The following is a 26868-nucleotide window of genomic DNA, read 5'->3' on the forward strand; positions in this document are numbered from 1 at the left end:
TATTTTTCCTTTCTTTCTTTCTTTCTTTCTTTCTTTCTTTCTTTCTTTCTTTCTTTCTTTCTTTCTTTCTTTCTTTCTTTCTTTCTTTCTTTCTTTCTTTCTGTTTAAACTTCCATCAAGCAGACAAACAAATATAGGAATATTAACATTGTGCAAGCTCAGAAAGTTTGCTATAGGAAAGAATAATAAAGTACTAAATTTAACCATCTCCTAGTATAATAGTACCAATAAGTAATTTCAATTGTTTGTTTGTTCTTTTTAAATCAAAGTGTGATAATAATGAGTCGTACTTAGGTAGAACAAACATAAAAACAAATAAATAATTAAAATACGATAAAACGGGGAATATTATTATCTCAGAAGAATGTTGTGCTTTTCTTTGTCTAGAAACAGAAGCTGCACAAAAAGAAACGTTTTGCTCATTGACAAAACTGAATTTTATTGTGAAAGGACTGGGAAGAAGAATTTTTCGCACATGCGTAGAATAAGCCAGGTTTCCGGTTCGGCTCAGTTGCTGGTAGTTCCTCCAGTCTAGGTCGGTGAGGAGTGGAGACAGCCAGGTACCGAGCTGAAATGTCGGACAGCGGGAGTCAGGAAGCCCCGAAAACACGGATACCCAGGCCGACGGTTGGCAACAAAGTGACCGTGGTACTCGGCGCTCAGTGGGGCGATGAGGGGAAGGGGAAAGTTGTGGATCTGCTGGCACAGGACGCGGACATGGTGTGCAGATGCCAGGTACGTTAGGTGAGCTCTGTCGTCAGGAGAGAGTCCGCAGGTAACTGCTGCTCGTTAGCTGAAACACCCGCCTCTCTGATGTTCTGCCGCATTCTTTATGAAAACCTACTGTCAGCTTCCGACTTCCAGCCACTCAGTGGGAGCTGTCACGCCACGGAAATATTGCGCGAATCATGCAAATACAAATCTGCACGAACTCGACAGCAATACATTCAGCTCCTTTTATACAGCACCTCTGTTTCGTGCCGGGCTTCACCCGTACTGTCCCGAACTACCAATACCCAACATAACAGGTGCGATTTCACCAATTTCACACCTCGTGAAAGTGGTTAGCACCGGAAAAAGCGGGGTCTTCCTCCCCCTTTTTTCTGTCATCCTCACAAGACCGTGTGAATTGAATCCAACAAGCCAGCGACTATTTCCTGGCTGACGAACATCCCAGGCAGGCTGGCTCTCTGTGTTTTTGCTAAAGTCACCTTGAATTCCTGCTAGCTGCCTAGCTCCCCAAACACCTGTAAAGCTGTGGTGACTTCATGTGCACACGTAAAACAGATACCTAGAGCTGGTTATTTAAAGAGAGAAGGCGCAAAACAGCGGCTATCCTCGGTTTGTGTTTATTCTCGCCGAGCTCTTCATTAATGCTTGTGTCTTGGCGGTATTGGCACAATTAAAGTTATCTTAAGGCATTTTCTTCTTCTTTCTTTTCTTCTTTTAAATCTTAATTGCTGTTGGCCTCAAAATTGACCCGTGTTGACATTTGACAGCGTTTCAAACGTCACCCAAAATACACAAAAATATAAACTTTAAAAATGTGCAGGTACTACAAACTCTAACACACTGATGCTGTTGGAGTCAAACTAGAGACTCTTGAAACTCTGAAGTTGTACATGCCATGTCTCTGTGTATGTTTTTATGGGACAGTGGTGACATGCGATCTATCTGTGCACCTGCTGGTCTCTAAAGTGTCATGGGAGGAATTGCTAAACAGTGCAATAGTAAAACAGCACAGGAGGGATGTGTATGGGGGCACAAAAGGAATAGAGGTCATACAGAGGTCAAAGGTTTCCTTGAGAGAGGGTACCTCAGTGCCACGGTGGAAAAGTGGGTAATGGTGTTGCTTCACATAAAGAAGGTTCCTGGTACCAAGCCTGTCTGCGTGCAGTTTGCCTATATGAGTACTCCTTTTCCTTGTACAATCCTACGACACACATTGGTGAATTGATCATAGATGTGAGTTGCAAAAAGTGCTTGAAGTTTACAGTACTGTATGAATATGTGGTTACAGTGTAACTTGCAATTAAAGGCACTTTGAGTGGTCAGTAAGGTTATTTTTCCTCCAAAAACAAGTGTTGTAAAACCTAAAGAATGCCCTCTTCCTGCTTTCTGAAGCATTAATTAAGGATTACTAATTGATTACTAATAATCAGCATTTGTTGTAGACACTTACTTTACCTCATAATAAGTGACGCACTTCAATTCTTTTTATATGAGGACTTTATATACACTCCACAATGCTTTTGTATGTTTTATACAAAAGCATTTTAGAGCCATGTTTATACAAATTCAAAAGTAGATGGAGAGACTGGCATAAGGACTGTTTTCAATACTTGGATAAAAATCCTTTGCGGTCAATGACTGCCTGAAGTGTAGAAACCATGGACGTCACCAAATGCTGCGTGTCCTCCCCTGAGATGCTCTGCCAGACCTTAACTGCAGCCAGCTTCAGCTGCTGCTTGTTTGTTTGCTCTCTTGGGTTGAGATCAAGTGACTGACTATGCCATTGAAGAATATCCCCTTTCTTTGCCTTGTACGGTTTCTTTTAAAGCATGCTTTATTTACATTGTTCATTTGCTCTGTGAAGCGTTGCCTGGTCAGTTTTGCAACATGGAGATTTGGGTGAATCTCCATGTTATAAGGAATATTGACGTGACACTTATGGTCCTCTGTAAGCATTACCACGATGGTCACAGAGTGGCACAGCTTGCTTTTAGAGAGATTTTAGTGTTTTAGCTTTTTTTAAACCTGTTAACTGCATAGACAATGGCTAGAGCCACTCATTGGTTCTTTTGACCATCTTTTGAAGCCAGACATGACAATTGAGGCCTGACTGTGACACAGAGGACACTACACACTCATTGGCTAACAACTTGTAGTTGACAAAATCATGAGCCAGTGAGCATACCCTAAGTAGTCCTCCAGACTCTAATAATGACCACAATCTACAAAATGAATTTCACCTTTTTAATTTAGCAAGACTAAAGACCGAGCCCATAATCTCACATACAATAAAATTAAGCTTGCTGGTAAAATGGTGACAGTACAAAGACTGCAAGGACTTTTGAATTGCATCCACTGTGGTTTCCTCATGCAAAATGAGTGGATTCAACTTTAAAATACCCGGATATGTTATCCCTGGGCTTTTAATATGCCTCTCCTCTTTTTGTCCAGCCTGTATCTGCCCTTGATCTGCTTAAATAAAAAGGTTTAAAACCCTCAGTTAAAAAGAAATTCTTAAAACCCTGCTGTTATTGTGGAAAGCAACAGAAAGAAGACTGCTGACGTCTGGCAAGGCTGCATCAGACTGCTTATATTAGGGCTGTGATGTATGTTGTTACGCATCATACAGTGTCTGGATTTGAAATGCAGCAACCTTATGTTTTGGACTGGTTTAGGTATTGCCTTAGCAACAAAACATGCAAACTAGTCAGCTGAGTGTGTTGTGTTTGCAGAACAATGCGCAGGACTTCCTATTTTGGAAGAAAAGGCATCAAAGCTTTGCAGATCGCAAACAGGCAGTTTGTCAGCCTGAATCTGTGCATGTAATGCAGTGAGGAGTGGGGAAGCAAACTAATCACAGTATGTTTTACAAGCCTGCCAGGCTTATGCACCAGGTTTATTATTTTCTTTTCTAGGCAAAAGCTTCAACGGTTAAGTCTGTCTCTGTTAACTGTTTTTGTATGCATTTAAACAAAAAGCAGGTGAAATTAAATACTTTATCGCTCTGTCACAATGAGGTAAAATGTGATTTTGGTACTTCCTCTTCATGCTGTAAGAGGGAAACAAATAAAAACCCCAGTGCCTCCCTCCTCTTTCCAGTAATCCGGCTGTGCCTACGCACAATTAATAACAGCGTCAGGATAGTCCACATCAATTCACTGCAATGTTAATTTATCCTCCGTATACCCACTTCTTGGTTGCAGCAACTGCGATGACAGATTTTCCAACATGTCCCTGTAGTAATTGCACAGATTGGCTCAGAAACACACTGGTTTAAATTCTTCTTGGCAAGGTGTGAAAATCTGATTCAGAGGTTTGAAACTTGCTTGAGAGAAGTGCCTTAAAAAGAGAAAAGCATCACACCGTTTCACCTTAAAGATCTGATCACTAACATATGGTGAATGCATTTATGATGTGTTGTTCTGGCCTCCAGCACTGTAACTTTTTTGAAAATTAGACTCAAGATAGTCCTTTCAGCTCACCTAGCTCATGGGTGTCAAACATAAGAACCGGGGGCCAGCATCGGCCCGTTAAAGACCCCGATCTGGCCGGTTGGATGGTTATGGAAAATGTGAAGGAGGGCATAGCAAAGCAGTATTTCTTTACCATGTAGACAAAGTGAGGCAAAATGTTGAAATATCTCTTCTTTGTCTTATATTAAAGTATCTAATTGATTAAATATGCATTTAAACTTTTTACACTGTCAGAAATTGGAGTTTCAGCAGTCCATCCCACATAAGATCAAAGTAAGCTGTTTGTGGCCCTCGATATAAAATAAGTTTGACATCCCTGCTCTAACTCAAGCTCAAACCTGCACTCTTCCACTAAGTAGACTCACAAAGCTCCTACCAAGTGAACCGGCAAAATATTAACCATATCCTCTAATCAGGCAGCGATACCAAAGCAGTTAAAATGCATAATAAACATCTCAAAATTATGATTTAAATCTGTTTGACAGCAGATGGGGAGGATTTCCTGTTAAACTGATAAGCACTATAAGCAAACCTTGTTCCTAATAAAAAAGCAAAGCTTAATAACACCTTGTGATGTGCACTTGGTTCAATTTTTAATTAAAATTTTAATGTTGGCTTCCAAAATTATAAAACAAGATACTGAGATAAAACAATTACTGCACCACATTTATTGCTCTCCACTCAAAAAAGTCCAAATTAACCCACAACAGTCTGTGGCTTCTTTCTTTTTTTCAGCTGAAATATAATTAATGTTTAAAGAAGTCGATGTAATTATACAGAATTGCTCGATAAGCCTAGAATTACTTTTGGAAAGTGCGTGTATAAACCTGTCAGATAATTTCAACAGGAGCCAAAATAATTGTGGTTTATAATTCTGCTGTAATCAAACAGCCTCTTTCACTAACGCAGACGGTCCAGTGAATCTGCTGAGTGCTCGTGAAAACTGGTTGTTCAGGAAACTCCCTTTTCCGTCCAGTTGTCTGTCAGGCGACCCTGCACAGACGTGCTTCCCCTCACTGCATTATGATGTTATGACATGTGTGCTTGATGTGTAAGTGAGCGGTGAAGTGCTGCAGCAGGCACCCTTAGTCTTTTTATAAAATCAGCTTTGCCAAGCAGTCCTGCTCGGTGTCCCTTACAGCCCAGACCTCTAAGATGCTGTTGGTGACAGTTGGGTGTGTGAGTCAGAGGTGTGTAGCAGACAGGGCGTGATACCAGCAAAACACATTTACAGTAATATATTTCTGTACAAGCTGCTCACACCTTTTAAACGTTTAAACATTCGTTGAATGCACAATGCGAAGACAATTCAATCAGTGATTAAAGTAAACTGTGACTGCGTGCTTTTAACAAAAGGAAAACATACAAACTGTAAAGTGTTATAGCTGAGTACATTGATGCCTATGTGGGATTGAAATTACTCAACACGTACTTTAATAGCTGATTATTTAAGTAGTTTTCTAAACAACAGCTCCAGATTGTCATATTTTTACTTTTTTATTTATCATTTTGGACAAAGTGTTTTTCACTATTCAGACATTTTACAGTTAAAAGTTTAGAGTGGCTCGATCACCTGATCGGAGATGGGAAACGTACCTGATGCAGAACAAAGGGCTGTGAAGCAAGGTTATCTGGTGAAACTGATAATACTTCCTCTCAAGTTTTAAAGCCCATTTTGTCCAGTTTTGTTTACAGTGTAGGTTTAGCTTACAATGGTTTGTATTATAATGGTGTACGAGTTCAGCTGGAGACGTGGTTGCCGCACGTCAACTCAGTTTCTATAGAGATGTTTGCAAAAGGAAAAGAAAACAGAGACTGTTGCCCTGTTAGCCCTTCGACTTTGATGCATTTGGTCTTTCAAGACTTAAAGGGATCCGATAAAAATCGTATAAATCATCTGTAATGAACTGAAGTCAGACCTTCCTACCAGAAAAAGAGGGGAAATATCAAACCACGGCAGGATTTTTCCTGGCTCACAACAGGGATTCACATAAGGAGAACTAATCATTAGTTTTTATATGCAGGAAAGCTTCTGCACAGTGACCAGTTAGAGGCAGATGCTGGCGGTCAATTTTAAGTTAAAGACCCCTGGGCACAACTATGTGGTGGGACCAGAGCAACTTGGTTTGATTCAGCTAATCTCATCAATAACACAGTCAGATCTACTGCTCACGGATTAATGTTGAAAGAGTAATAAAGTATAGAGCTCAGAGAGCTTCTCGGGTAAAATACTCTTGCCCAATTAGAAAAGGAACTTTCTTTGTTGAACAAAACATAAATAATAATGCAGGTAAAATATTCTCTCGATATTCACTGCTTTGGTCGAGAGCTGCAGCAACCCCTGCACTGGTCAGGGCAGCCTGGCTCCTTCATTTAGATTGGACCAAAGTTTCACGTCATAAATTCACTGCATTGCTAGTTTTTCCATTTTCCTCCATCACTTCTGTTTCATTCGTTTTTGTAGTACTGTATCATTTAGCCAGCTGACTCTGAGAGTTACTACTAGCCTCACCAGTGTGTATGATGAACTACTGTGTTCTACCAATTATATCATTTAAATAGATCTGCGTTTTGGTAATATATAGATTGAGGAAACATTTAAACAAATACAGTTATATTTTTTTTTTTCATTTGCCCGTTGGATGGGCTCCTAACTGTACATGGGCACGAACCCAGAATGGAGTGGAACAAAGCCTAGGTTTAGCTCATCTGGCCAAAGGATATCTCAGTCTCCTTCTGTGCTTCTTTTTTGGGCCTTTTATTTATTCATTTATTCATTTATTTTCGAGTGGAAGGCCAAAACTTTTTAGAGGGGGCTTCTAAATCTTTTTGAAAAACCCCAATCTGTTAAGGTTGCTCGGGGTGTGATCACATCCAGCCTTAGCTTAAACTACCTGCCTGTTTTATGTTTTTTTGCTTGCATCACAAAGAAGAAAAGTAACTGTGAGCATCCCCAACGGCTAGTTAATATCTTATAAATATACATACACGCTCCAAGTTCTGGAGTATGGTATTTGATTTTATTTAATGATTGATTCGTAAGATGTAGTTAATCTTTTGCAGCATTGTAAGGTAGTACAGAAAATGACAGTGACCTGCAATTTAGTGTCAGAGTACACTTGAGTAAGGCAAATGGTTGCCAACAAAACATGAGCCTGTTTAGGAGGAAGATCCTGTCCTCACTATGACTCCCTGGTTCTCAGAGACAAAGTGTCAGGTACAACTGATCTGTTTAGCAAAGTTGTTATCTGGCATTAAATGACTGAACAGAATGGAGTTGGTGCTGAACGGTTTTGACTGTTTTGCACATTACTTGATTCAGATGAAAAGCGGCAGCGCTAAAAAAAAGTCCCTGTTTTTGTGCTAACACATGGGATTCAGTGTGGTAACGTGAACACAGTTTGGTGAGGCGTCAAAGCTTTTTTAAAATAAGTCAAATGTAATAACTATATTTAGTTTAAAAAGCAGGATTTGTGGTTGAAGTAGTCCAGTGTTCTCCCAAACTCTCAAAACGTCTATGAAAAGTGTTTCTTTCTCCAACTGCAGATACTGTGTCCCATCAAGCATCACTTTTCCTGCTGTGGTATATCACAGTATCTTCTGTGAAAAAAACAATATTTATCTGACAGTGATCTGAGATATAAATACTGAGTCGTACCCAGCCTCTGAAAATGTAAATGTCTTTGAATCTACTGAACCCACTGCTGTCTCTGTGTAAAACTCTGTGGGTGACATTTGTAAAAATCAGGTTTATCTTGCAGGTAGGATCTAATAATGAGTCTGATGAAAAGCATCATGTTCATCATCAAGGCTGAGTGTTATTCATAGCAACCTAAATCCAATTATCATGATCATACTCAAAAAGTCATTCAGACTCTAAGTTTTTATTGAGTTTTTGGCCACCTGCTGAATGTAAGTTGAATACTTTCTATCAGTTCTAGCGATGTGTGCCTGCTGTTCGCTGTTTGGTATGCCCAGTGGGTTTGAGCAGTTTGGGTTTTCTTTTCAGTGCTATTAGTTGTAGAAGTAAAAAAAGAAGAGAAAATATAAGTGTGAACATCAAAACCGCTGAACTGAGCTCATTTTGGAAATCGATGCTACCTAAAAGATCAGATGCGCCAGCAAGACATCGACTTACCCAACTTACCATTCTGACATAGCAGTAAAAACAGAGGCGTTGAGACATTAAAATCTTATACAATGAGTAGAAGTTTCTGCTTGCTCTTTTCTAAGCTGCTTATTTTTGCAAAATAAATGAAATCTGAGACCAACGAGTGCTTTTCAAAAGTACCGTACTTGCATCACAACATTAATGAGAGGATGGGGCAAAAAATGCATTTTAAACACATTAACCAAATAAAGATCCAAAGATTGGATCAGCTTAAGATCTCTTAAAGCTGAAGCCAAATAATCTGTAAATTAATCTTATGTAATTATGTCTTTCAGAAGAAACTACCAGTAGCGCCTGATGACGTAGGGATTGACTAATTGTCCAGTTAATTCCAATGGCTAAGAGATGCATAGCTGCAAGATGAACTCATGTTTTTCCTTTCACATCAAAGCATTTATCCCAGGTTAGAGTCGCATGATTCATTATTACCAACAGCAAGGTCAGATTTTTCCTCAGGTCCTTTATCTATTGTCAAAAAGCTTCTACAGCTTTAGTTTTGTCTCTTTTTTAATAATAGTAATCATTTCTGTTATTGTTGAAGTATGTTTGCATAGCAGAGACCTTCTATTGTACCCTTAGAGCAGTAATCACACTGCCCCTGCAGTTCCCAAACTAAAGGGCAGTAGGTGACCATCGTAAAAATTTGTGTCTTGTGATGGGTACGAGAAGCCGATCATGGGACTGCTGGAAGACCGGAGTTCTTCGGTTCTTTGGGGGGATGGGGTGAATCATAAAAGTCATATCTAAAAAGGAGAGGCATCTGCCCCCCATCTGTTTCCCCTCTCCACCTTCAGGGTGCTGCTGTAGCCAGGAATAACTCCATGTGGCCAAAGCACATGCTGAGCCTGATTTATGTCCATAGGCATAAGTTGAATAGGCACCGTGGGTTGTGGGTAGTGACGCAAGCTGCAGCAGAAAAAATGGATCAGCAGTTTAATTTTTCATCACAGCAAAAGAAAAAGAAATTTAAAAAATGAAGTACTTGCTTAAGTATCTGTTTGTTTCTCCCCTTCTTTTCCGTGTACCTCGTGTTCTTTTTTACCTTAACATCTGACTGATAAACATGAAGAAGAGAGGAGTAAAGCAGGTCAGATTGTGATGTTCTAGTCCAAGAACTCACCGTTCCTTTTCTGGGTCCCCCCATTTTTATATCTAAAGTCAGATGTGCTAAATCATCTGCAGGCGTCTGTGCTACATCCTATCAGATTAACTCACAGAAGCATGATTAAATACAACAAGATTAAATGGTCTCTGCTTGTCTGAAATTGTAGTTTCCTTTAGCCAGTGGATGTCTTGTGCTGCAAACAAATTGGTGTACAGATATAGTTCAGTACTGAGCGTCTACACACCGATAGTGATACTGCTTTCGCTTCTCAGAACCTGCACTTCCAAGAGTCCACAGTCTGAATGATTAGCTGATTTTGTTCTTGTCATAAATTTGTCATCACTATTGTGATTTATCATCACTATTATCATAAAAAAAACTGATGAGGTTCTGTTTTCTCACCGACTTAGCTGTCAGGCAGATAGCGTCGTCTTGTTAAGTGTGAGGAGTTGGCCTTTTATACATGTCAAAGTCAGTTTAAGTGTTGGCGAGCGTTGCTGCAAATGTGAACAGTGTTTGTATAAAGTTGCACAGAGTCTGATGAGCTATTATAAGTGTCGTTGCTTTGCCTCACTGGTTAAATACTTAAAAATTAGAAATCTGAGTGTGGAGTTGGAAAGAAGTAGCATTACCATATCCTTTTTTCTTGCTAGTAATCTCTTCTCAACTGTAGAAGATTATTGAGGCCATATAAGCTGCTAATAAGGCTCAATAAACAAAAAAGACAGATTATGGTTAATATAGGCACCAATTTTGACAAGAAAAGGACTGAAGAGCTTGTAAAGCCCTATATAAATCTAAATTCTGAGTATTAGAACCTGTAGACAAATTGCATATTGTTACGCAAATATTATAAACTTCAGTCTAGCTTTTACTTTTGTAATCACAGCTTGTTGTAAGGAGGGGCGCAAGAACTCGTTATTCCTCCAGCTTCATTTCCTTTCTTGGAGTACCATGTCCTTCAGGCATAACTACGAATATTTCTTTATTATATATTCTTAAAGTGTACGTTTGTAGTTGTAGAGTCTTGACAGAACATGTCGCTGTGTTTGGGTGTGCAGACTAGAGGATTATGAACGCGTTCTTAACACACATTACCAACAGTTCGTTTGACATGCCCTTCCATGCATCTGTCAGTAGGTTTAAACTGGGTTGATACCTCTGCTTTCTGACCTCAAAGTAAGCAGAAGTTTCTAAGCAACAGCGCAGAGCAACACATACCCTAACAGGCAGCACTTCGTGGTTTGTGTATGATGCTTGTTGCTTCTCGCCAAACTATTTGGCTTTTCAAAACAAAGTTGGAGAGCCTCCTCTAGTTTCTGTTTGGCTTTAGTCATCAGTTTCTGTTTTTTCCCCCCTCTCTCCCTGCAGGGCGGCAACAACGCAGGACACACAGTGGTGGTCGACTCAGTCGAGTACGACTTTCACCTCCTACCCAGCGGCATCATCAACCCCAAGGTCACCGCTTTCATTGGTGTGTATTGCATGCAGAAATACACTTACATTGCTGCACGATACAAACACAGTTCCTCGCTATTTTCTTCTTGAACTGATCGCGATCCCTTTTAGTTGGCTGTTCGTCATCGCTCATATAGCCTCCATCCTGACGACTCTTACAGCGAGTGCGATCGGCTTGACTCGGAGCCAGACTGCAGGCTACATCGTATCCACCCATCTGCAGTAATTTCATTAGCTAATGGATCCAACTTTTCCTTTAAGGCTTCCAGTCCCTGTACACATCTGCAGTTGACCACGTACAGTCTATCAATACTTAATACTGTTTCTGCTTTGTTTTTGCTTACGACTGTGGCACTCATGTGTAGAGGCTTATTTCTGTTTGTTGTGACATAACTTTGCCTCCTGTGTAGATTTTGAGAACGTCTCATTTAGTGAGCACATTCATTCTGACAGTGTCATTAAAAGAGCTTTTTTAATGCTTTTATAGCTAATTTCCTTGTTTCCTATATTTAATTTGGTTAAAGTAATTACCTCATTGCCTCCACGTAATGAAGCTCCAGTTAAAAGCTAATTAGAGCCAGCTGTTTGAATACTCCAGTGAGTAAAGAAAGCTCTGCTCTGTCTCTTGGCATTACATTCAGGCACACTTAAGACTGCTTTCACAATGACGGGCGCTGACTTTGGTTTAGATGCAACTTACACACAGTCGAATGAAGCGACTCTGCCCACAAATGGGAATGATAAGCTTATCTTCCAACTAAGTTAAAACATTTCCAGATGCAGGCTATCCTGTTTGGCCAGTTCCGCATTCAGGTTTGCTTCCACTGTGGTCTGAACAGCAGACAGTATAGAACAAACAACAGACAAGGCAAATTTAGCGTCACCTATATGTATTTTGAACCATGATGCGAGGAGTAATGGGTAGATCTGACTGAAACGAACACTGGTTGGTGCTCATGAAACAACTGTAACTGTACAAAAGTCTTGATTAGCCAGGATGAGTGTGTTCAAGGTCACAGAAACTTTCGATGCGACTATTCGCTGGAAACAAAATCACTTATCTGTGAAAGTAACTGTCAGCTCTGGCCAGAAATGATAGGCTGGTATCTAAACGCTTTGTGCCCTGGTCAGAGGAGAGATTTAAGATTCAGTAACACATCTGTTAGTGTCTGGGTTTCAGAGGTCACACTCTCTCTCCTCATTTGCCCTTAATTTTCACTCTCTCAGAGCACAAAGCTGCTTGATAGAGGCTGACTGCACAGTAACACCAGCAGGCTGAAGTTAATACAGTGGAGTGCTATAAAGACAGGGTTTAAATTTGATCAGGTTTATTTTAGTTCATCCAGAGTAATAAGCCTGGATTGGCCTCGATATCACTCCATAGAGCTACTCAGGACATCTCCGATCGACAGCATCACAAATGACAGCCCCCAACAGAGCTGCATCATCAACAGTGTGTGAAGCATAACATGTCAGAAAGTTTGACTTGTCTTTGTAATAAGTTTTGTTTCTAATATCATTAATGAAGCCTCCGTTCTGTTCAAACATCCCAAAGTGTGACATTGTGGTGATGATAGAATTTTATACTACCTGTAATTTCTCTGTTGTAGGACAATCTGAACCTTCACTGTGGCATTGAAACATTTTACTTTCGTATCAAAAGTCACTCTTCTTTCTTTAAACATAATTTTGTGTATTCTTTAAGGGATCATAAACCAAAATAGGGCATATACTGATAGTTTACAGAGAAATAAACTCAGCTTTGACTCTTTTGATTTGAAACCAAGAACTGTAATGTCACATAGCTTTGTTTTTACATCAGGCAATGGTGTGGTGATCCATCTTCCAGGCCTGTTCGAAGAAGCAGAAAAAAATGAACGCAAAGGAAAAAGTGAGTGCTGTACTTACTTTTTTTTTCTTTTTCTGAGCAAAACATGGTGTTAGTTATCTGTGTGGAACTCACAGCATATATGCGTGTGTAGGTCTAAAAGGCTGGGAGAAACGGTTGATCATCTCGGACAGAGCACACATTGGTAAGTCCTCACAGATCTGCCCCTGCACTCGTTTACTTTAGAGAGTGTGCGACAGTTTGAATGCATGCAAGAAGAAGTGTGTGTGTGTGTGTGTGCGCGCGTGTATGTGTGTGTGAATGCGGGAGCTCTGCTTTCTTTGAGGTGTGTGAGTGTGTGTGTGTCCTCTCTCCCTCCTTCGCAGTGTTTGACTTCCACCAAGCGGTTGATGGCGTTCAGGAACAGCAGAGACAAGAGCAAGCAGGCCAGAAGTAAGAAACCTGTTGCTTACAAATGGCTGCAATGTACACACAGCGTGCACACACTTTAAGTTTCAGGTACTCCGTATATTAGCAAACACAGCTTCAAACACTAAAGTTAGTCGTTGATTGAATAAATGCCACTCCTTGTGTTCCTTATCTTGGATTGCGTTCTGTTTTCGGTATTCATCTTTGCACTGAGTCAAGCTTTTCTTTCTTTTTGTCATGTGAATCTTAGTCAGGCCTCTGGATAGTTTTGCAGTTTGCTGTCACAGGGTCAGGGTACTATTCCACATGTTACACACTAACAGCTGCCAGCTGTAGCTGCTAGTGGTGCACCGGATCACGGTTGAGCCGAAATCCGAACCGATCCCGCTCCACGGTTCGGTATGCGCGTGATCCGAAGATTCGAGAAAGGGGAAAAAAAAGTATGTGTATGGTGCGCGTGGTGGGTCTGTCAAGCGGTGGTTATGGCCAGCGCTAGCGGTCCAAGTGGCGGAGCAGAGGAGTTTGCGGCATTTAAGCAGCTCTTTGCTGCCCAATCCAACCGGGCTAAAGATATTACAAAAGCTACTGGGGTGTTTAGCTGCAGACGGGAGGCCGTATTCCGTTGTGCAAAACAAGGGGTTTAAACTGTGATAAACGTGCTTGAGCCACGCTATGATATCTCGTTGCGCGTCCACTTCAGTGACAAGATCGTTCCAAGCAAGTATGCGCAGGAGAAGTTTAAAGTTATGGCTGAACTGTCCCAGGCATCTTCTGTTGCCTTAACTACAAATGGGTGGACCTCCAGGTCAACGGAAAGCCACGTGACCGTGACCGCTCGTTATATCACAGCGGAGTGGTAGATACAAAGCCCTGTACTGCCCTATAGATCACATTAGATTAGATGAAACTTTATTTATCCCTCGGGTGGGTTCCTCCGGGAAATTCAGTTTCCAGTAGCACAGCACCGACAGAAGTTGCAGAATCTGAGCAGAAATATACCATATATACACAAATATAAATACAGAGTATACAAAGGGGATAAATAGAATAATTAGGAATAAGAATACAAGGAATGGCACATTTCAAGTATTGTGAGTCTATTATACCGTTGGATATTAACAAAAACTATTGCACAGTGAAAAGGCACTACAGCTTATTTGTTGCCCCTCCTTTGTCCCCGTTTCCCCTCCCTCTCCCCTCCAGCGAGGAGTTAAACAGTTTGATGGCGTGTGGGACAAAGGACTTTTTAAGTCTGCTGGTCCTTGACTTTGGGAGAAGCAACCTGTCACTGAACAGACTCCTGGTTGTTTATGGCCGTATGCAGAGGATGCCCAGCATGGTCCATAATGTCCATATTGCACCTTAATTTGTTTTTATATAAGTGCGTGGAATGAATCTTCAGTTGAATGTTTTTTAATAGGCAAAAAATACTTAAATAAGTAAATGGCGAGTCTAATTTTTGTCTTTTTTTTTCTATTTTTGCTGATCCGAAAATTGATCCGATCCGAACCGTGAGATTTTTGATCCGTTGCACCATTAGTAGCTGCTGAATGCGGTTAACAACAGTATGACTGTAAATCCAGGTAGAAGAATGTTACGGCACCTTTGAACACGATCCCAGCATGTTGGATTTCTTCTATAAACATCTTAGTCTCCTTTCTATAAATAAACACGACATTGATCCTCACATACAAACTTGAAGCACTGACATTTTTTGTAATAACACCTAAAACTGCTCCCACCCTCGGCTTTGCAGAGCATCGTGGTGACTCTCGGCTCCATGCACACCTTTCATTTTCTGTGTTCTCATAGTGTAATTTTACACAAGGATCTCTGAACATCCACTCTGTGCACTCATCGCTAAACAGCTGAAAGGCAAAGAGACTAGATGGTGAACATCGTGGAGGATTTAGCAGCCAAAATGCCAGATATTTCCACGAGGAGTTAAAAGCGGATTATTGGACTTAATGTCATCCTGTTGCTGCTCGATGTGTAAATATTCAGCTGTTAAACAAAACAGCTTAAAACATAATATGTTAATGTTGTTTGTAGTCCGTCGGGAGGTTTAAACTGGGTAATTGCTGCCAAAGAGTGTTATAGTACTTTGGAAGATAAACCTCATTCACACAGACCTAGAGACCGGTCGACAACGTCCTCTGGCAAATTCCAGCCGCTAGGGAAAAATTTTCATCGACAACTCGGTCGATCACATCTGCTTTTGTGTGATTTGGTTGCAGAGAAGGAACACACAAAAATCGCCTTGTGATTGCTTTATTCTCCCTGCAGATGCAGTTTTCATTTTAATCTAATTTAATTTAATTTAATTTAATTTCTGGCTTGCAGTGAAACTTGAAAAAGTTCTGAGCAACACTGAAATGTTGACCAGCCACCTTGAAAGTCAAAAGTTTGCCACACTTCGCATCTTAAAAGGTCTAACTTTTTGAAGGTGAATGTTTGTGTTGAATTTTTCACACTTTCCACACTGTTTGGTGAGTAGTTAGTGTTTCCGGTCAAGTTGACATCTTCCATACAAACTACTGGTGTCTGTGGCAACCTGCCTGTGACCATCAGCAACCACTCGTTGGCTTGCTAATCTCAGAATACACATTTTCCTCTAGACCGGTGGTTACCAGGAGGTCACTAACCGGTCTCTAGGCCTGCATGAATGGAGTTTAGCAGTCGATTTCACAGCAGCTGCCAGCAGCCTGTTGGGGAATGCATGATTTTCATTTGTGACCAGAGACCACCAGATGATTTCCCACAGGTCTCTAGGCTTGTGCAGGTGAGGCCTTAATAAAAGCATTTTTAATATCTCTTGCTGATGGTTTCAATAATAGGTTTACCTGCCATCAGACAGAGTAAGAGGGCCTTTGCACTCTACTATTAATTAAATCCTCACAACAAATGGGAGTCTGTCTAGTCTAGTGTCGTTAGTTTGTGTCATTGTGTGACTTTGGCCATTTCATGGGTCAGTACAGACCGAAAGTAGTTTGTTAAATTGTAAAAGTCTCAGAAAATAAACCAGGATTTATTTGCATGAACAAATCTACAGACTCTTCTGTGTGCTCCCTCACCTGCACAGTTAATTTATTTTGTATGAATACCTTTAAACTTTGAGTTATTTTCCAATTTTGGGGACAGAATTAGCTAGATCCTGTAAAATGTAACAGAACTATATTCATATATACAATACTGTTTTATTCTGTATCTGAAACCATATGGATACATATCACAGAGCCCATTATATTATATATAGTAACTTAAAAAGATAGATATAGCATTTTCTACTTTACTTATTCACACATAGGCTTATCTTTACTTTGCATGTGTGCACGAACGTCTCTCCACAGTGACACTGTGCGTGTAACCTACGCTTTCCTCTGCCTGGAGGCGTCCTCGGAGAAGTTGGAGGGCAGGCAGAGAGTAGCAGCCCTGCAGCAGGTGTTGTTTCTGTAGCGCGAGACAGAGTAGCACAGCTTCAACAAGTGACTAAGTAAAGCAGCAGGCTCCTGCTGACGGTCTGCCTTCTAAACTCTCCACAAGGACACAAGCAATAAAATAGGTAGTAAAACGAGATATTCAATCATCTAATTCAGTACTCGCCCGGGCACTGCGTCATACTGATATGTGTGAGGAATGTTATGCTAAGCCTGAGGAACATTCAGAATGCTAATCTAAATTCAGACCCAGCATACTCCTGTTAAAAGCAGCCACGGTCCCAAACTCACAGCCGGCTCACGTGTTTCTGAGAGCGACAGAGTGCATGTGCTTTAATGGCCGAGTCATTATAAGCTTTCAGCAGATTGCGATGTCAGGCTGGTGGATTTCCAGCATCTGCAGGCACGCTGTAGTGTAAGGTCTGCTGAAAGTCAGAGCAGAATACGATCACAGAACCAGGCAACACAATTCAGAGTGCTGGAATATCACAGCAGCCGGTGTTATACTGCTGATCTAACCTCACACATTTAAGTTAGTAACTCTCAATTCCATGTTATAATCAAGATTCATAATCAAGATTATTCTACCATAAAATTAAAAGTGTCTGTAAAACAGTTCAAGGCTGGGATCTCTGTGCGACTGTCATAAATTTCATCTCTGACAAATTTACCAGCATTCCAAGTAAAAAAGAAACAAAAACTTTAATATATAAATTAATATTTAAAGTTTTCTACAAATATTTGAAAAAAGATGATGCGTCACTCATTCCCAGCTTTGCACTGCTGTAAGATCACTCATTTGCCAGTGAAATGGACATTAAGTTGCACACATTTAATTTTCCACTTGTCTAATATTTCTTTTCAAATTTTGTTGCCTCACTTTAAATGTAAAGTCTACTATTCCGTACTGTATTCAAACTTTGGGGGTAAAGCTCAAATTAAATCCAATTTAATTCCACTGAAATATCATGCTTTATATTGCACAGTTTTTTTTATCACAGCTATTGTAGATTGGGCTCCCCTTTGCATCAGAAGTGACTTAATTGTTGTTGCACAGATTCCACAAGGAACTAGAAACACTCCTGCTGCTCTGTTTGAACTTCAGCAGGACATCTTGACCATGTCTGCTTGCTGAATTGCACCGAGTTGCTGCCATATAATTGGCTGATTAGATATTTGCATCAGTGAGCGGTTGAACAGAAGTACATAACAGAATAGCCAGTGAGTGTAGTGTTTCTGAGTTTGTTCCCAGTTGTACTTAAGAGTTCATCCCTTTTCAAACATCTCTGACAGTTGTATTTAAATAAGTGTTATTAAGATGTCAAATGATGCAATATTTCAGATAAAGCAAAAATGTGTTTAAAAATAAATCAAAGGTTTGTACGACTGGACTTTCCTTCTTACTTTCTTACTTCTCTGGCAGAAACAGCTGACTTTTCACTCATGCACATTGGCACATATGGTTACTGGATACTACATGAGTTATATTGGCTGCACTGATGATGAAGTGCAATAACTGTAGGGCATATTTATCTATTTCTGTTCTGTAGTTGCATGTATGGTGTAAATATTCTGCTGTGCCAAGACTTCCTTTTAATAGGGCGTCTTATTAGAGGTACATGATGACATGGTAAGCTTTTGTATGTAGATGTGTATTTAGGTGGGCATGCTGTCTCTGTAGTAATTCTGTGGTGATAGCACGTCAGACTGTAATACTCTAGTGTGAGAAGATGCTTTCTGTCTGAGTTTATAATATTTTGGAGTCTGTAGAGAAGAAGCAAATGGCTCAGTGACAGTTAAACATCTGCATTTTGTCATTTTTCAGAGAATAAAAGTTTCCACATCACGAGTTCGGACTTGCTAGTCTGTGACTATAACTTGAAACCGTTTTAGTGATATTAAATGAGAGGTGGCAGGTCAAATGTTTTTTATGTTGTATTGTTTTAGAAACCGCGTAATGAACTTTTGTTCTTGTGAGAACCACTGAGCTGCTCCTTTTTCATTTGTGTGCAACTGTGCATAGCATGAAATGATTTTACAGTTTCAGAGTTCATGTTGCGGAGTAAGACTGCATGTAAATGCTGTTTTTCTTTTCTCTGTGTTTCCTTCCCTCCTCTCTTGGCCTTGCTCAGCCTCGGGACGACAAAGAAGGGGATTGGTCCGGTGTACTCGGCTAAGGCGGCACGCTCCGGGCTCAGGATATGTGACTTGCTGGCAGACTTCACACAGTTCTCTGAAAGGTCAGTCTCACCAACAACATTATATATGTCACATCTACCTTTCAGAATACAGGTTTGGACACTGGAAAGGCCCACAGTCTATAAACACTCAACATGCAGTGCTCGTTCACCCTGATCACTTTTGCATATCAGCAGCAGGAGTCTGGTTGTCTGGTAACTGTTGCTGTTGTGCCAGTATCACAAAAAAAGCTTTAGACCATAGTTTAGACCATAAATGATATAAAACTTGGATGCAACCACCGTGTTACCCATTGGTTAGTAAAATAGTGTTTCCACCATCGCCATCTAGTGTTTTGAAACGGCATGTGACCAACCAGTGGGTGAATCTGGCTGTGAAACCGCAAGCCTGTGAAAGTTGCTAGCTAATGAGCGTACCCTGGAGAATCCTCCTGACTTCTACTTTCCAAAATGAACTCCAGGTTTTATTCAGTGTAATCTTAAACTAGTGATCGAGTCCGTAAAGTTATCAGGAAAGCGTTCACAGAGCTCACAGAGGAAGGCAGCTGAGGGTCACTTCCCCACAGACTTCCACCAGTGGATTTGCCCCATTAATAAGTAAATGTAAATGAGACATTGAGTCTCAACGGGACTGTCTCTGTAAGTAAGGGTTAAATAAAATATCTTATCTTTACTTTTCAGAAGCTGAAGTTGGTGTGAAGCTGGTTGTTTAGTTTAGTTTCAGGTGGACTGGTTTGCAATTTAAATATGCTGCATTAATAAACAACTGTAGAAGTGAAACAAAAATAAAGTTGAACTGTTTAAACACATTTCATTTCTGCAGTCACCGCTCAGCCTACCCTGACAGCGACACTGTCACTATGCAAAGGTTTAAGATTACTAATTAATTAAAGGCTGAGTAGTATTTTATATCTTTTGAACCACCGAGCTCAGAAATTTTAACTGGCTGACGAGCCTTTTTTCGGGGCCATAAACTCAGGCGCTTTTACTGGAAGCAGATCTAAGCAGGTGTTCAGATGAAATCCAGCTCTGTAAGTTGCTTCACTTACTCAGAGTTGAAATTCAAGATGGTTCAGCTGTTATGGTCATCTCAAGGTGGTTTTGAATACTTACAGGGAGGATTTTACAACTTAGGTGACGGTTATGCAAAGTGATTAATTAAAATAAAATTTCCAACCAGTTGCTACCTGCTGTAGTAACTCATTGTGATTAAGGAAGCAACCCCAAAGTATTCACACAGACCAACAGAAATCTGCTAGTGTTATTTAACTATAATCATTATTCAAGTGAAAAGCACAAGTGGACATGTCACAGTATGGGAGGGGAGTTTTATGGAGGGTAATGTAAAAGGAAAATAAGAAATATAAAAAAATATCTTTATCTCATATGTATTCTTTTAATAATCATTGGAGGTAGAAAAAAATGAGTTTGATCGCACAGGCCTAGTAGGTAACACCATGATAGACATTTGAATTTCTATGCTAAACCCTTCTACTTTCACTGACCTCCTTCAAAGGGTTGATCTCTTTCTGAATGTGGCCATTCCTGGTTGTTCCTACTTCCCCGCCAGAAAAGGAGGGGGGAAATAGTCCAACCGATAGTTATTTTCTGTGCTGCTATTTTTCATTTGTGTTAAAATGCAAACAAAAATGAAAAGTGTGACCAAGGTGCATGAATGATTGAAATAAATCAGAATCATTCTTTGTTGCAGGTATAAAGCTTTGGCCCAGCAGTACCAGTCTATGTACCCCACTCTAAAGATCGACATAGACGGAGAGCTGCTCAAGTTAAAGGTAATAAAACTAAAAGGAAATCTGAAAACATTTAGCTGTGCTCTTTGCAGATCTCCCTGTATTTTATTTATTATTTATGTTGGGTTTTTTGCGAGTTTTTTTAAATTTTTTATTTTAGGACTATGTTGAGCAGATCAAGCCCATGGTAAGAGATGGTGTGCACTACATGTACGAGGCACTTCATGGTCCTCCTAAGAAAATCCTGGTGGAAGGAGCCAATGCAGCGCTGCTGGACATCGACTTTGGTCAGTAAATCAGTGTTTACTTCACTTCTTTGTTTCTTTGTGTTAACCTGTAGTGTCAGTATAAATCTTGTTTCTGATTGCAAAGTGCTGTTTAGTGCACCCACGGTGAGCTGATGACGTTGTCCAAGAAACACTTAAAGCTTTGTGATGCTCTTTGCAAAAGCCTGCATGGAGCTCAGGGTAGGGACGATGGTAAGTTTAAGCGTTATTATTGCGCTTTGTGCATCTGGGCTTGGCGTGCACAATCACAAGTTCAAACCACTCACCTGTGCATGAGCACGGAGGCACCCTGAGTCTATCGGTCAGTTGATCAGAATTAGAGGGCCTCTTTAACTGTTCTCATAATACTTTAAAGTATGACAATTTGATTGTTCCTTTCATTAAATGATACGGTAGACTTAACCATAATATCTCTCTGTAAGAGCATAAACCTGTCATTGAGAGCAGATTAAATTACAGTCAAAGTTCAACATGATCCAGAGACGATGCCTGTAGTTTCTGTGGTGTCAGAGCGAAACACATCCCCTCTTTCTGACAGGCTGGATCTACACATGATCAGAACATGTCACATGGGAGCATGCAGGGTGTCGGCGTTTACATAAAGAGCACTTTGACAGGACACGCTTGATGGTTTAGACACCAAAACTGCTGTTTGATTACACAACAGTCTCTCCTCACAATGGGTTTACCTCCATGTCAGCAGCCTCCAGCAACTGGTTTTGTGATCCCAGCACTTATTTGCTTTTAAAAATTTCCAAGCATGTCATTTTTCTGATTGATTGTTCTGTTTGTGTCGGTCTGTCTGTATGTTTCCTAAGGTGCAACCGCAGGTCTAATCAGACAACAGGACAGACTAGGAAAATTACTTTAAATTTAACTGAGTGTCACGTAGAAGCCATCTGGTTTCTAGTCCAGTCACAGCTTGTTTTGCAGGTTTTGTCACAAATCTCTGGACAAATATGAAAGCCTTTGTACAAATCAGTACAAATCAGGACACTTGCTAAAACAAGCCTGCGATGACATCACCTTTTCAGAGCTCACACCAGTAAAGGAGATGTGACATGAGAAAGTATGACCCGACTTCACCTCTGGTGTCGTTGCAGGAACGTACCCGTTTGTGACGTCGTCCAACTGCACGGTGGGCGGGGTGTGCACGGGCCTCGGGATGCCGCCTCAGAACGTCGGCGAGGTTTATGGGGTCGTCAAGGCGTACACCACAAGAGTGGGCATCGGTGCTTTCCCCTCAGAGCAGAAGAATGTACGAGCACACACCGATACGAAATATAAACACAATAAAAGTTTGGTTCAGATCGGGTTTTATTTTTAATAAGCACGACTTCATATTTCACATGGAGAATTAAAAGCTGCACGTTACATACACATTAACTGTTTCGTACATACAGTATCTACTGTGTCTGCATGGTTAAAACATGGCCTAATCACTTAATTTGTCTGTGTGAAATATGAGTAGATTTTCAAATAGCACCACCTGGAGGAGTTTTGCCACACTGCCAGCAGTAAACCAGCTGTAGCTTAGAATTCGTTTCAAAGATTTAGAGACAAATTTAGAGTATTTTTGTTTTCTGCGATTGCAAACATTTACAGAAAACCTACATAAGAACTGATGTTCAAGTTTAGACTCTTGTTTTCATTAGGAGATCGGAGACCTGCTGCAGACTCGAGGGAAGGAGGTCGGCGTGACCACAGGCAGAAAACGACGGTGCGGTTGGCTGGATCTGGTGCTCATCAAATATGCACATATGATTAATGGCTTCACTGCGTGAGTTTTAAATCATTTTTTTGTATATTTTAAGAGAAAAGAAAGTATTTTAGAGTAGAGTCACAACTCCAGTTAGGATGCTTGGGCACCTTAGGGCACAGTCGCAACACTTTGGCGAGATTATGTCACTAAGTTGGTTTTGTGTCCCTACAGAAGGAAGTTTCTGTATCTTTGATTATTGTATCTAAACACTTCAGGACATCATGTAACCTGTTTATATGTTATATGAAGTATTTAGAGGAAGAGAAGAAGAGAGGGAACTGCTTTGTTAAAAGCTTACATGGATATAAGGGAGTTTTTCCTTCCCACTGTCGCCAAAACACTTGGTCATATGGTCGGGGATTTCTCTGTTATCTCTGTATTATTGCAGGATCTTGACCTTACTATACAAAGCACCTTGAGGCAACTGTTTTGTGAATTGAATTGAATATTGTGATGTGACGCTAATAGGTTTTAGGACCGCTAATAGGTTTTGCCGGTGACTATTATTCATTTTTAAAAAGTCTTGTTTTTCTTGTTTTCTGACAGTTTTTCATCCCTTTTGTCACATTTTGTTTAAAGCAGATTTGTTTTATCTGTTTACTGATTTACTGTAAAAATATATAAAGTATCTTTATCCAGTTGTTGTAAAGCTGTCCGTCTTCTCTTTCAGTTTAGCTCTCACCAAACTCGACATACTTGACGTTTTCACCGAGATCAAAGTGGGCATAGGGTACAAAGTCGACAACCAAACTATACCTCACTTTCCAGGTGAGGAAAAATTTGAACATGTGAGCTATGTTAATGAATTTTGTTTTGCTTGGTAGTCTTAAACTGGATCTTGGTAGGTGGAGAATCTTCTGCCTTCATGGGAGATCATCGGGCAGCCTTTTCTCTTCTTCCAGTCTATTTGATCATTTACAGAGAGCTCCGTTTTCAGAGAGAACACATCGATCTGTTGCTGTTGCCCTTCGAGTGATTCCTACTGTCAAGTTAATGGTGTGATGCTGTTATTGATTTGTGCCAGCCAATCAGGAGGTGCTGCAGCGTGTGGAGGTTCAGTACGAGACCCTGCCCGGCTGGGACAGCGACACTTCGGCCGCTAGAAGCTTCGAGGAGCTGCCCGAGAACGCACAGAAATACGTTCGCTTCATTGAGGAGCATGTGGGAGTGCCTGGTAAGAAGTCACGCATGGAAGTGCAAGAACTGATGAGCAGCTTTTTAAATTGATAGATTTTCAGTATTTCCCCTAAGATGATTGCTTCTTCTGCTTCTCACCTCATCAGTCAAATGGATCGGAGTAGGGAAGTCCCGGGAGTCCATGATCCAGCTCTTCTAGACAAATGGAAAGAAACACAGCCTACCTACCTGTTTTAAACCTCCAAACAAAGACGCCACCGTCATCAGACTGTGCCGGACTGGACTTCTCCAGTCTGTTTGGATTTTTAACAGTTTTAAACTTTATTAAAACAGCATCACAAGGCGCTCTGCTAACATTGCAGCGTTTTGTTTCATATACAACACACTGGGCAACGCCAGCTGCCATCAGGTGAGGGCGTGAAGGAACGGCCACGAGACACGCAGGCACCGGATCGCTCGTTTGGTTGAACACATTGTTTGACTGTATTTTGGTTGATCTATGCTGTGATTTTAACGCGCTGTGTTTTCCCCCTCAGCACTTTAGATGCTTTGGACTGTATGTGCTTTATGTTTTATTCTTCCAGGTGTACGGCGCATCCTCACACGATAAAGGGATCGGTTTATATTTTAAATGTGTCTTTCTGTGTTCTCAGTGTTAAAACTTGCCTTGTCATTCAACTCCAAAAAAACAAAAACAAAAAAAAACCTAGCTTTTAAATTTTTTCCGTAGCTAGCGGTTGCTTCCACTGATCGCTGTGGGAACGCTTGAGTTTTAAGGATTAATCTCAGCAGGTGAGCTCTCCTCTAACCACTAACAGGCACAGAAATGTTAATGTAACTTAGATTTTCGAAGTAAACAAATCAAATTAGTCTGTCAGCACTTTTCCACGCCTCACATTCTTGTGATTAATGTTGTTTTGTCTTTGCACTGTCAGCACATTGTTCTGGTAACATGGGATGAAGGCAATGATTCGATGTATGCTGTTTTGTTTGTTTTTTTGCCCAGTTTTCTGCAAGACTGTAATTCCACAGTCTTGATTTAGAGTACTGCATTGAATCCCCACCTTAGTGGATGACGACATTGTTTGCATTTACAGTTCTGTGCAATGAAGACATTTTGTGTGTTGGATCAAAAGGTGATCATGAGAAGAGACACAAAAAAGTTTCAGCTTTTATTCAGTATACATTAAATAAACTTTAGATTTCCTGTTTCTTCACTGGTCATGCCTTTACAGGATTTTACTGCACCATCATGTAGTTGTCAGATTTGTTGGGGTTTTTAAGTGCATGGTCATTATGTATCCTGCTGAAGTCCTTTGTTGAGGTGGTGGTGTGCTTTGGATTATTATCTTGCCACATAATAAAGATCCTCCTGATTATTTTGGATGAATTTCTTTGTAAATTGTCAGAGTATGTTTTTGGAGACTTCTTCATTCATTTTGCTACTGCAGTCATGATCAATGAAAGCGACGGAGCCCAAGCCATGACAGCACCTCCACCGTGCTTTATAAATGAGCTTGTATGTTTAGGATCATGAGCAGATCCATGCTTTTCTGCAGACACTGGTCTTTCCATCTATATGGTAGTAGTTAAGCTTTGTCCCATCAGGCCATAAAGCTGTTCCCTAACTGATGGAGCTCATATCTGTACAGTTTTGTAAATTGCAATCCTGTTTTTTGATTTTTGCTGCTGGTGAGTGGTTGGCATCTTGCAGTGTGGCCTCTGCATTGCTGTTCTCAAAGTCTCATTAGTGTTTTGGGGGTTTCCTTGCTGCTTTCACCATTTGTGTTTTATCAGCTCTTGTTTTTTGTTTTGTTTTTTTTTAGCTTGGAGAGCCATTTAGATGCCTGTTGCTCTGTACATCATTTCTTTTTCAGGACAATCCAGATACTTTTACTGACTTTGCTCAGCTTCTTTCCAGTTTCTCAGCTTCAGAATAACATGCTTTTCTCACTGGTCTTCATGTTGGTCTACCCAGAGGTGAAAGCTTAAACTGAGAGGAGATATCCATGATTAAACAATGGACCTTGTGGAACAACACTGTACCACAAACTCACCCATGGTTAGCTGTGGGGGAAAAAAAACTACAACTTTAGAAAAAAGTGAAGAAAAATGCAGCTGTGAAATGAGTGTGAGCAACAGGAAACATGCTGTATGAATGTGTGAGCAGTTTAAACATTTTGGTCAGTCCAGCTCAAAAACATCTGTGCCTATTTGAAGTATGGAAGAAAAGCTGCGACTGTGTAAGTTTAGAGACTTAAGTGTCACAGAATCTGAGCAAGCTTCACCATTAAATTCATGTTTAAATATGTACAAAACCCAGTGGTGTTTAAAATTCTCAGTAAAGAGTGAATATAAAATTAGATTTGAACGTGGGCTTACTCTCTGTGCAAACTTGCACAAGGGGAGTCGAGGAATCTGTGTTGGGCTACTGATGTAAGATATCACTGACATCCGCACACAGAGGTTGGTTTGATCTTCCAAGAATTGTGACGACATTTTCTGGAGAATTAATTGATCAGTGTGCTGCGATTTTGTAAAAGTTAAACTTAACCTGTTCCTGGTTATAGAGTCTAACCCAGCTGTCATGACGCAAGAGGCAGGATGCACCCTGGACAAGTCGCCAGTCCATCACAGTCAATACTTAGAGACAGACAGTCGCTCACACTCACATTCATACATATGATCAATTTAGAATCACCCATTAGCCTAACCCCATGCGTGCCTTTGGACTACAGAGAACCCAAATGGACGGTGTGAGGCCCAGACTGTGCCGCTCATCTAGATGTAAATACCAGGAAATAAAAGCTGAAACTCTGATCTCTCTTCTCATGTTCATCATTCAATCTCACACACAAATGTCTTCAGTGCACAGCAAAAACAAGTTAATGCTGTATGCTTTTAAACTTGTGTGTCTCCACTGATCAAGAGGGAAACTGGGCTGCTCTTGTTGGACTTGGAGCTAATAATGAATAACATTACTTTTACTGAGACAAAACTGAGTCGGCGTGCATACAATGAATGTCAGAGCAATGAAAATCAGAAAAATGGTATACGTGCCCACACAGTACTAGCAAGCTGGGTACAACTGCAACAGTTT

General features: G+C 40.6%; 1 protein-coding gene across 1 annotated transcript; it reads left to right on the top strand.

Moving 5' to 3' along the window:
- The first annotated feature begins 489 nt into the window (after positions 1 to 489).
- adss2 (adenylosuccinate synthase 2) lies at positions 490 to 26499 on the top strand. The gene is made up of 13 exons (XM_080869269.1): positions 490 to 735; positions 10853 to 10955; positions 12762 to 12830; positions 12922 to 12972; positions 13154 to 13220; positions 18766 to 18873; positions 20543 to 20624; positions 20743 to 20869; positions 21973 to 22127; positions 22525 to 22649; positions 23302 to 23399; positions 23656 to 23805; positions 23915 to 26499. The coding sequence occupies exons 1-13, from the start codon at positions 574 to 576 to the stop codon at positions 23965 to 23967; spliced, it is 1350 nt and encodes a 449-aa protein (XP_080725395.1). The 5' UTR covers positions 490 to 573; the 3' UTR covers positions 23968 to 26499.
- Positions 26500 to 26868: the final 369 nt, after the last annotated feature.

This window comes from Rhamphochromis sp. 'chilingali' (assembly GCF_963969265.1).
Source record: "Rhamphochromis sp. 'chilingali' genome assembly, chromosome: 20".
Classification (NCBI taxonomy): Eukaryota; Metazoa; Chordata; class Actinopteri; order Cichliformes; family Cichlidae; genus Rhamphochromis; species Rhamphochromis sp. 'chilingali'.

Coding starts and splice junctions, on each gene's coding strand:
- adss2 (XM_080869269.1), top strand. CDS start 574: ATGTCGGACAGCGGGAGTCAGGAAGCCCCGAAAACACGGATACCCAGG. Junction 736..10,852: donor ACATGGTGTGCAGATGCCAG/GTACGTTAGGTG, acceptor CTCTCCCTGCAG/GGCGGCAACAACGCAGGACA. Junction 20,625..20,742: donor GAGAGCTGCTCAAGTTAAAG/GTAATAAAACTA, acceptor TTTTTATTTTAG/GACTATGTTGAGCAGATCAA.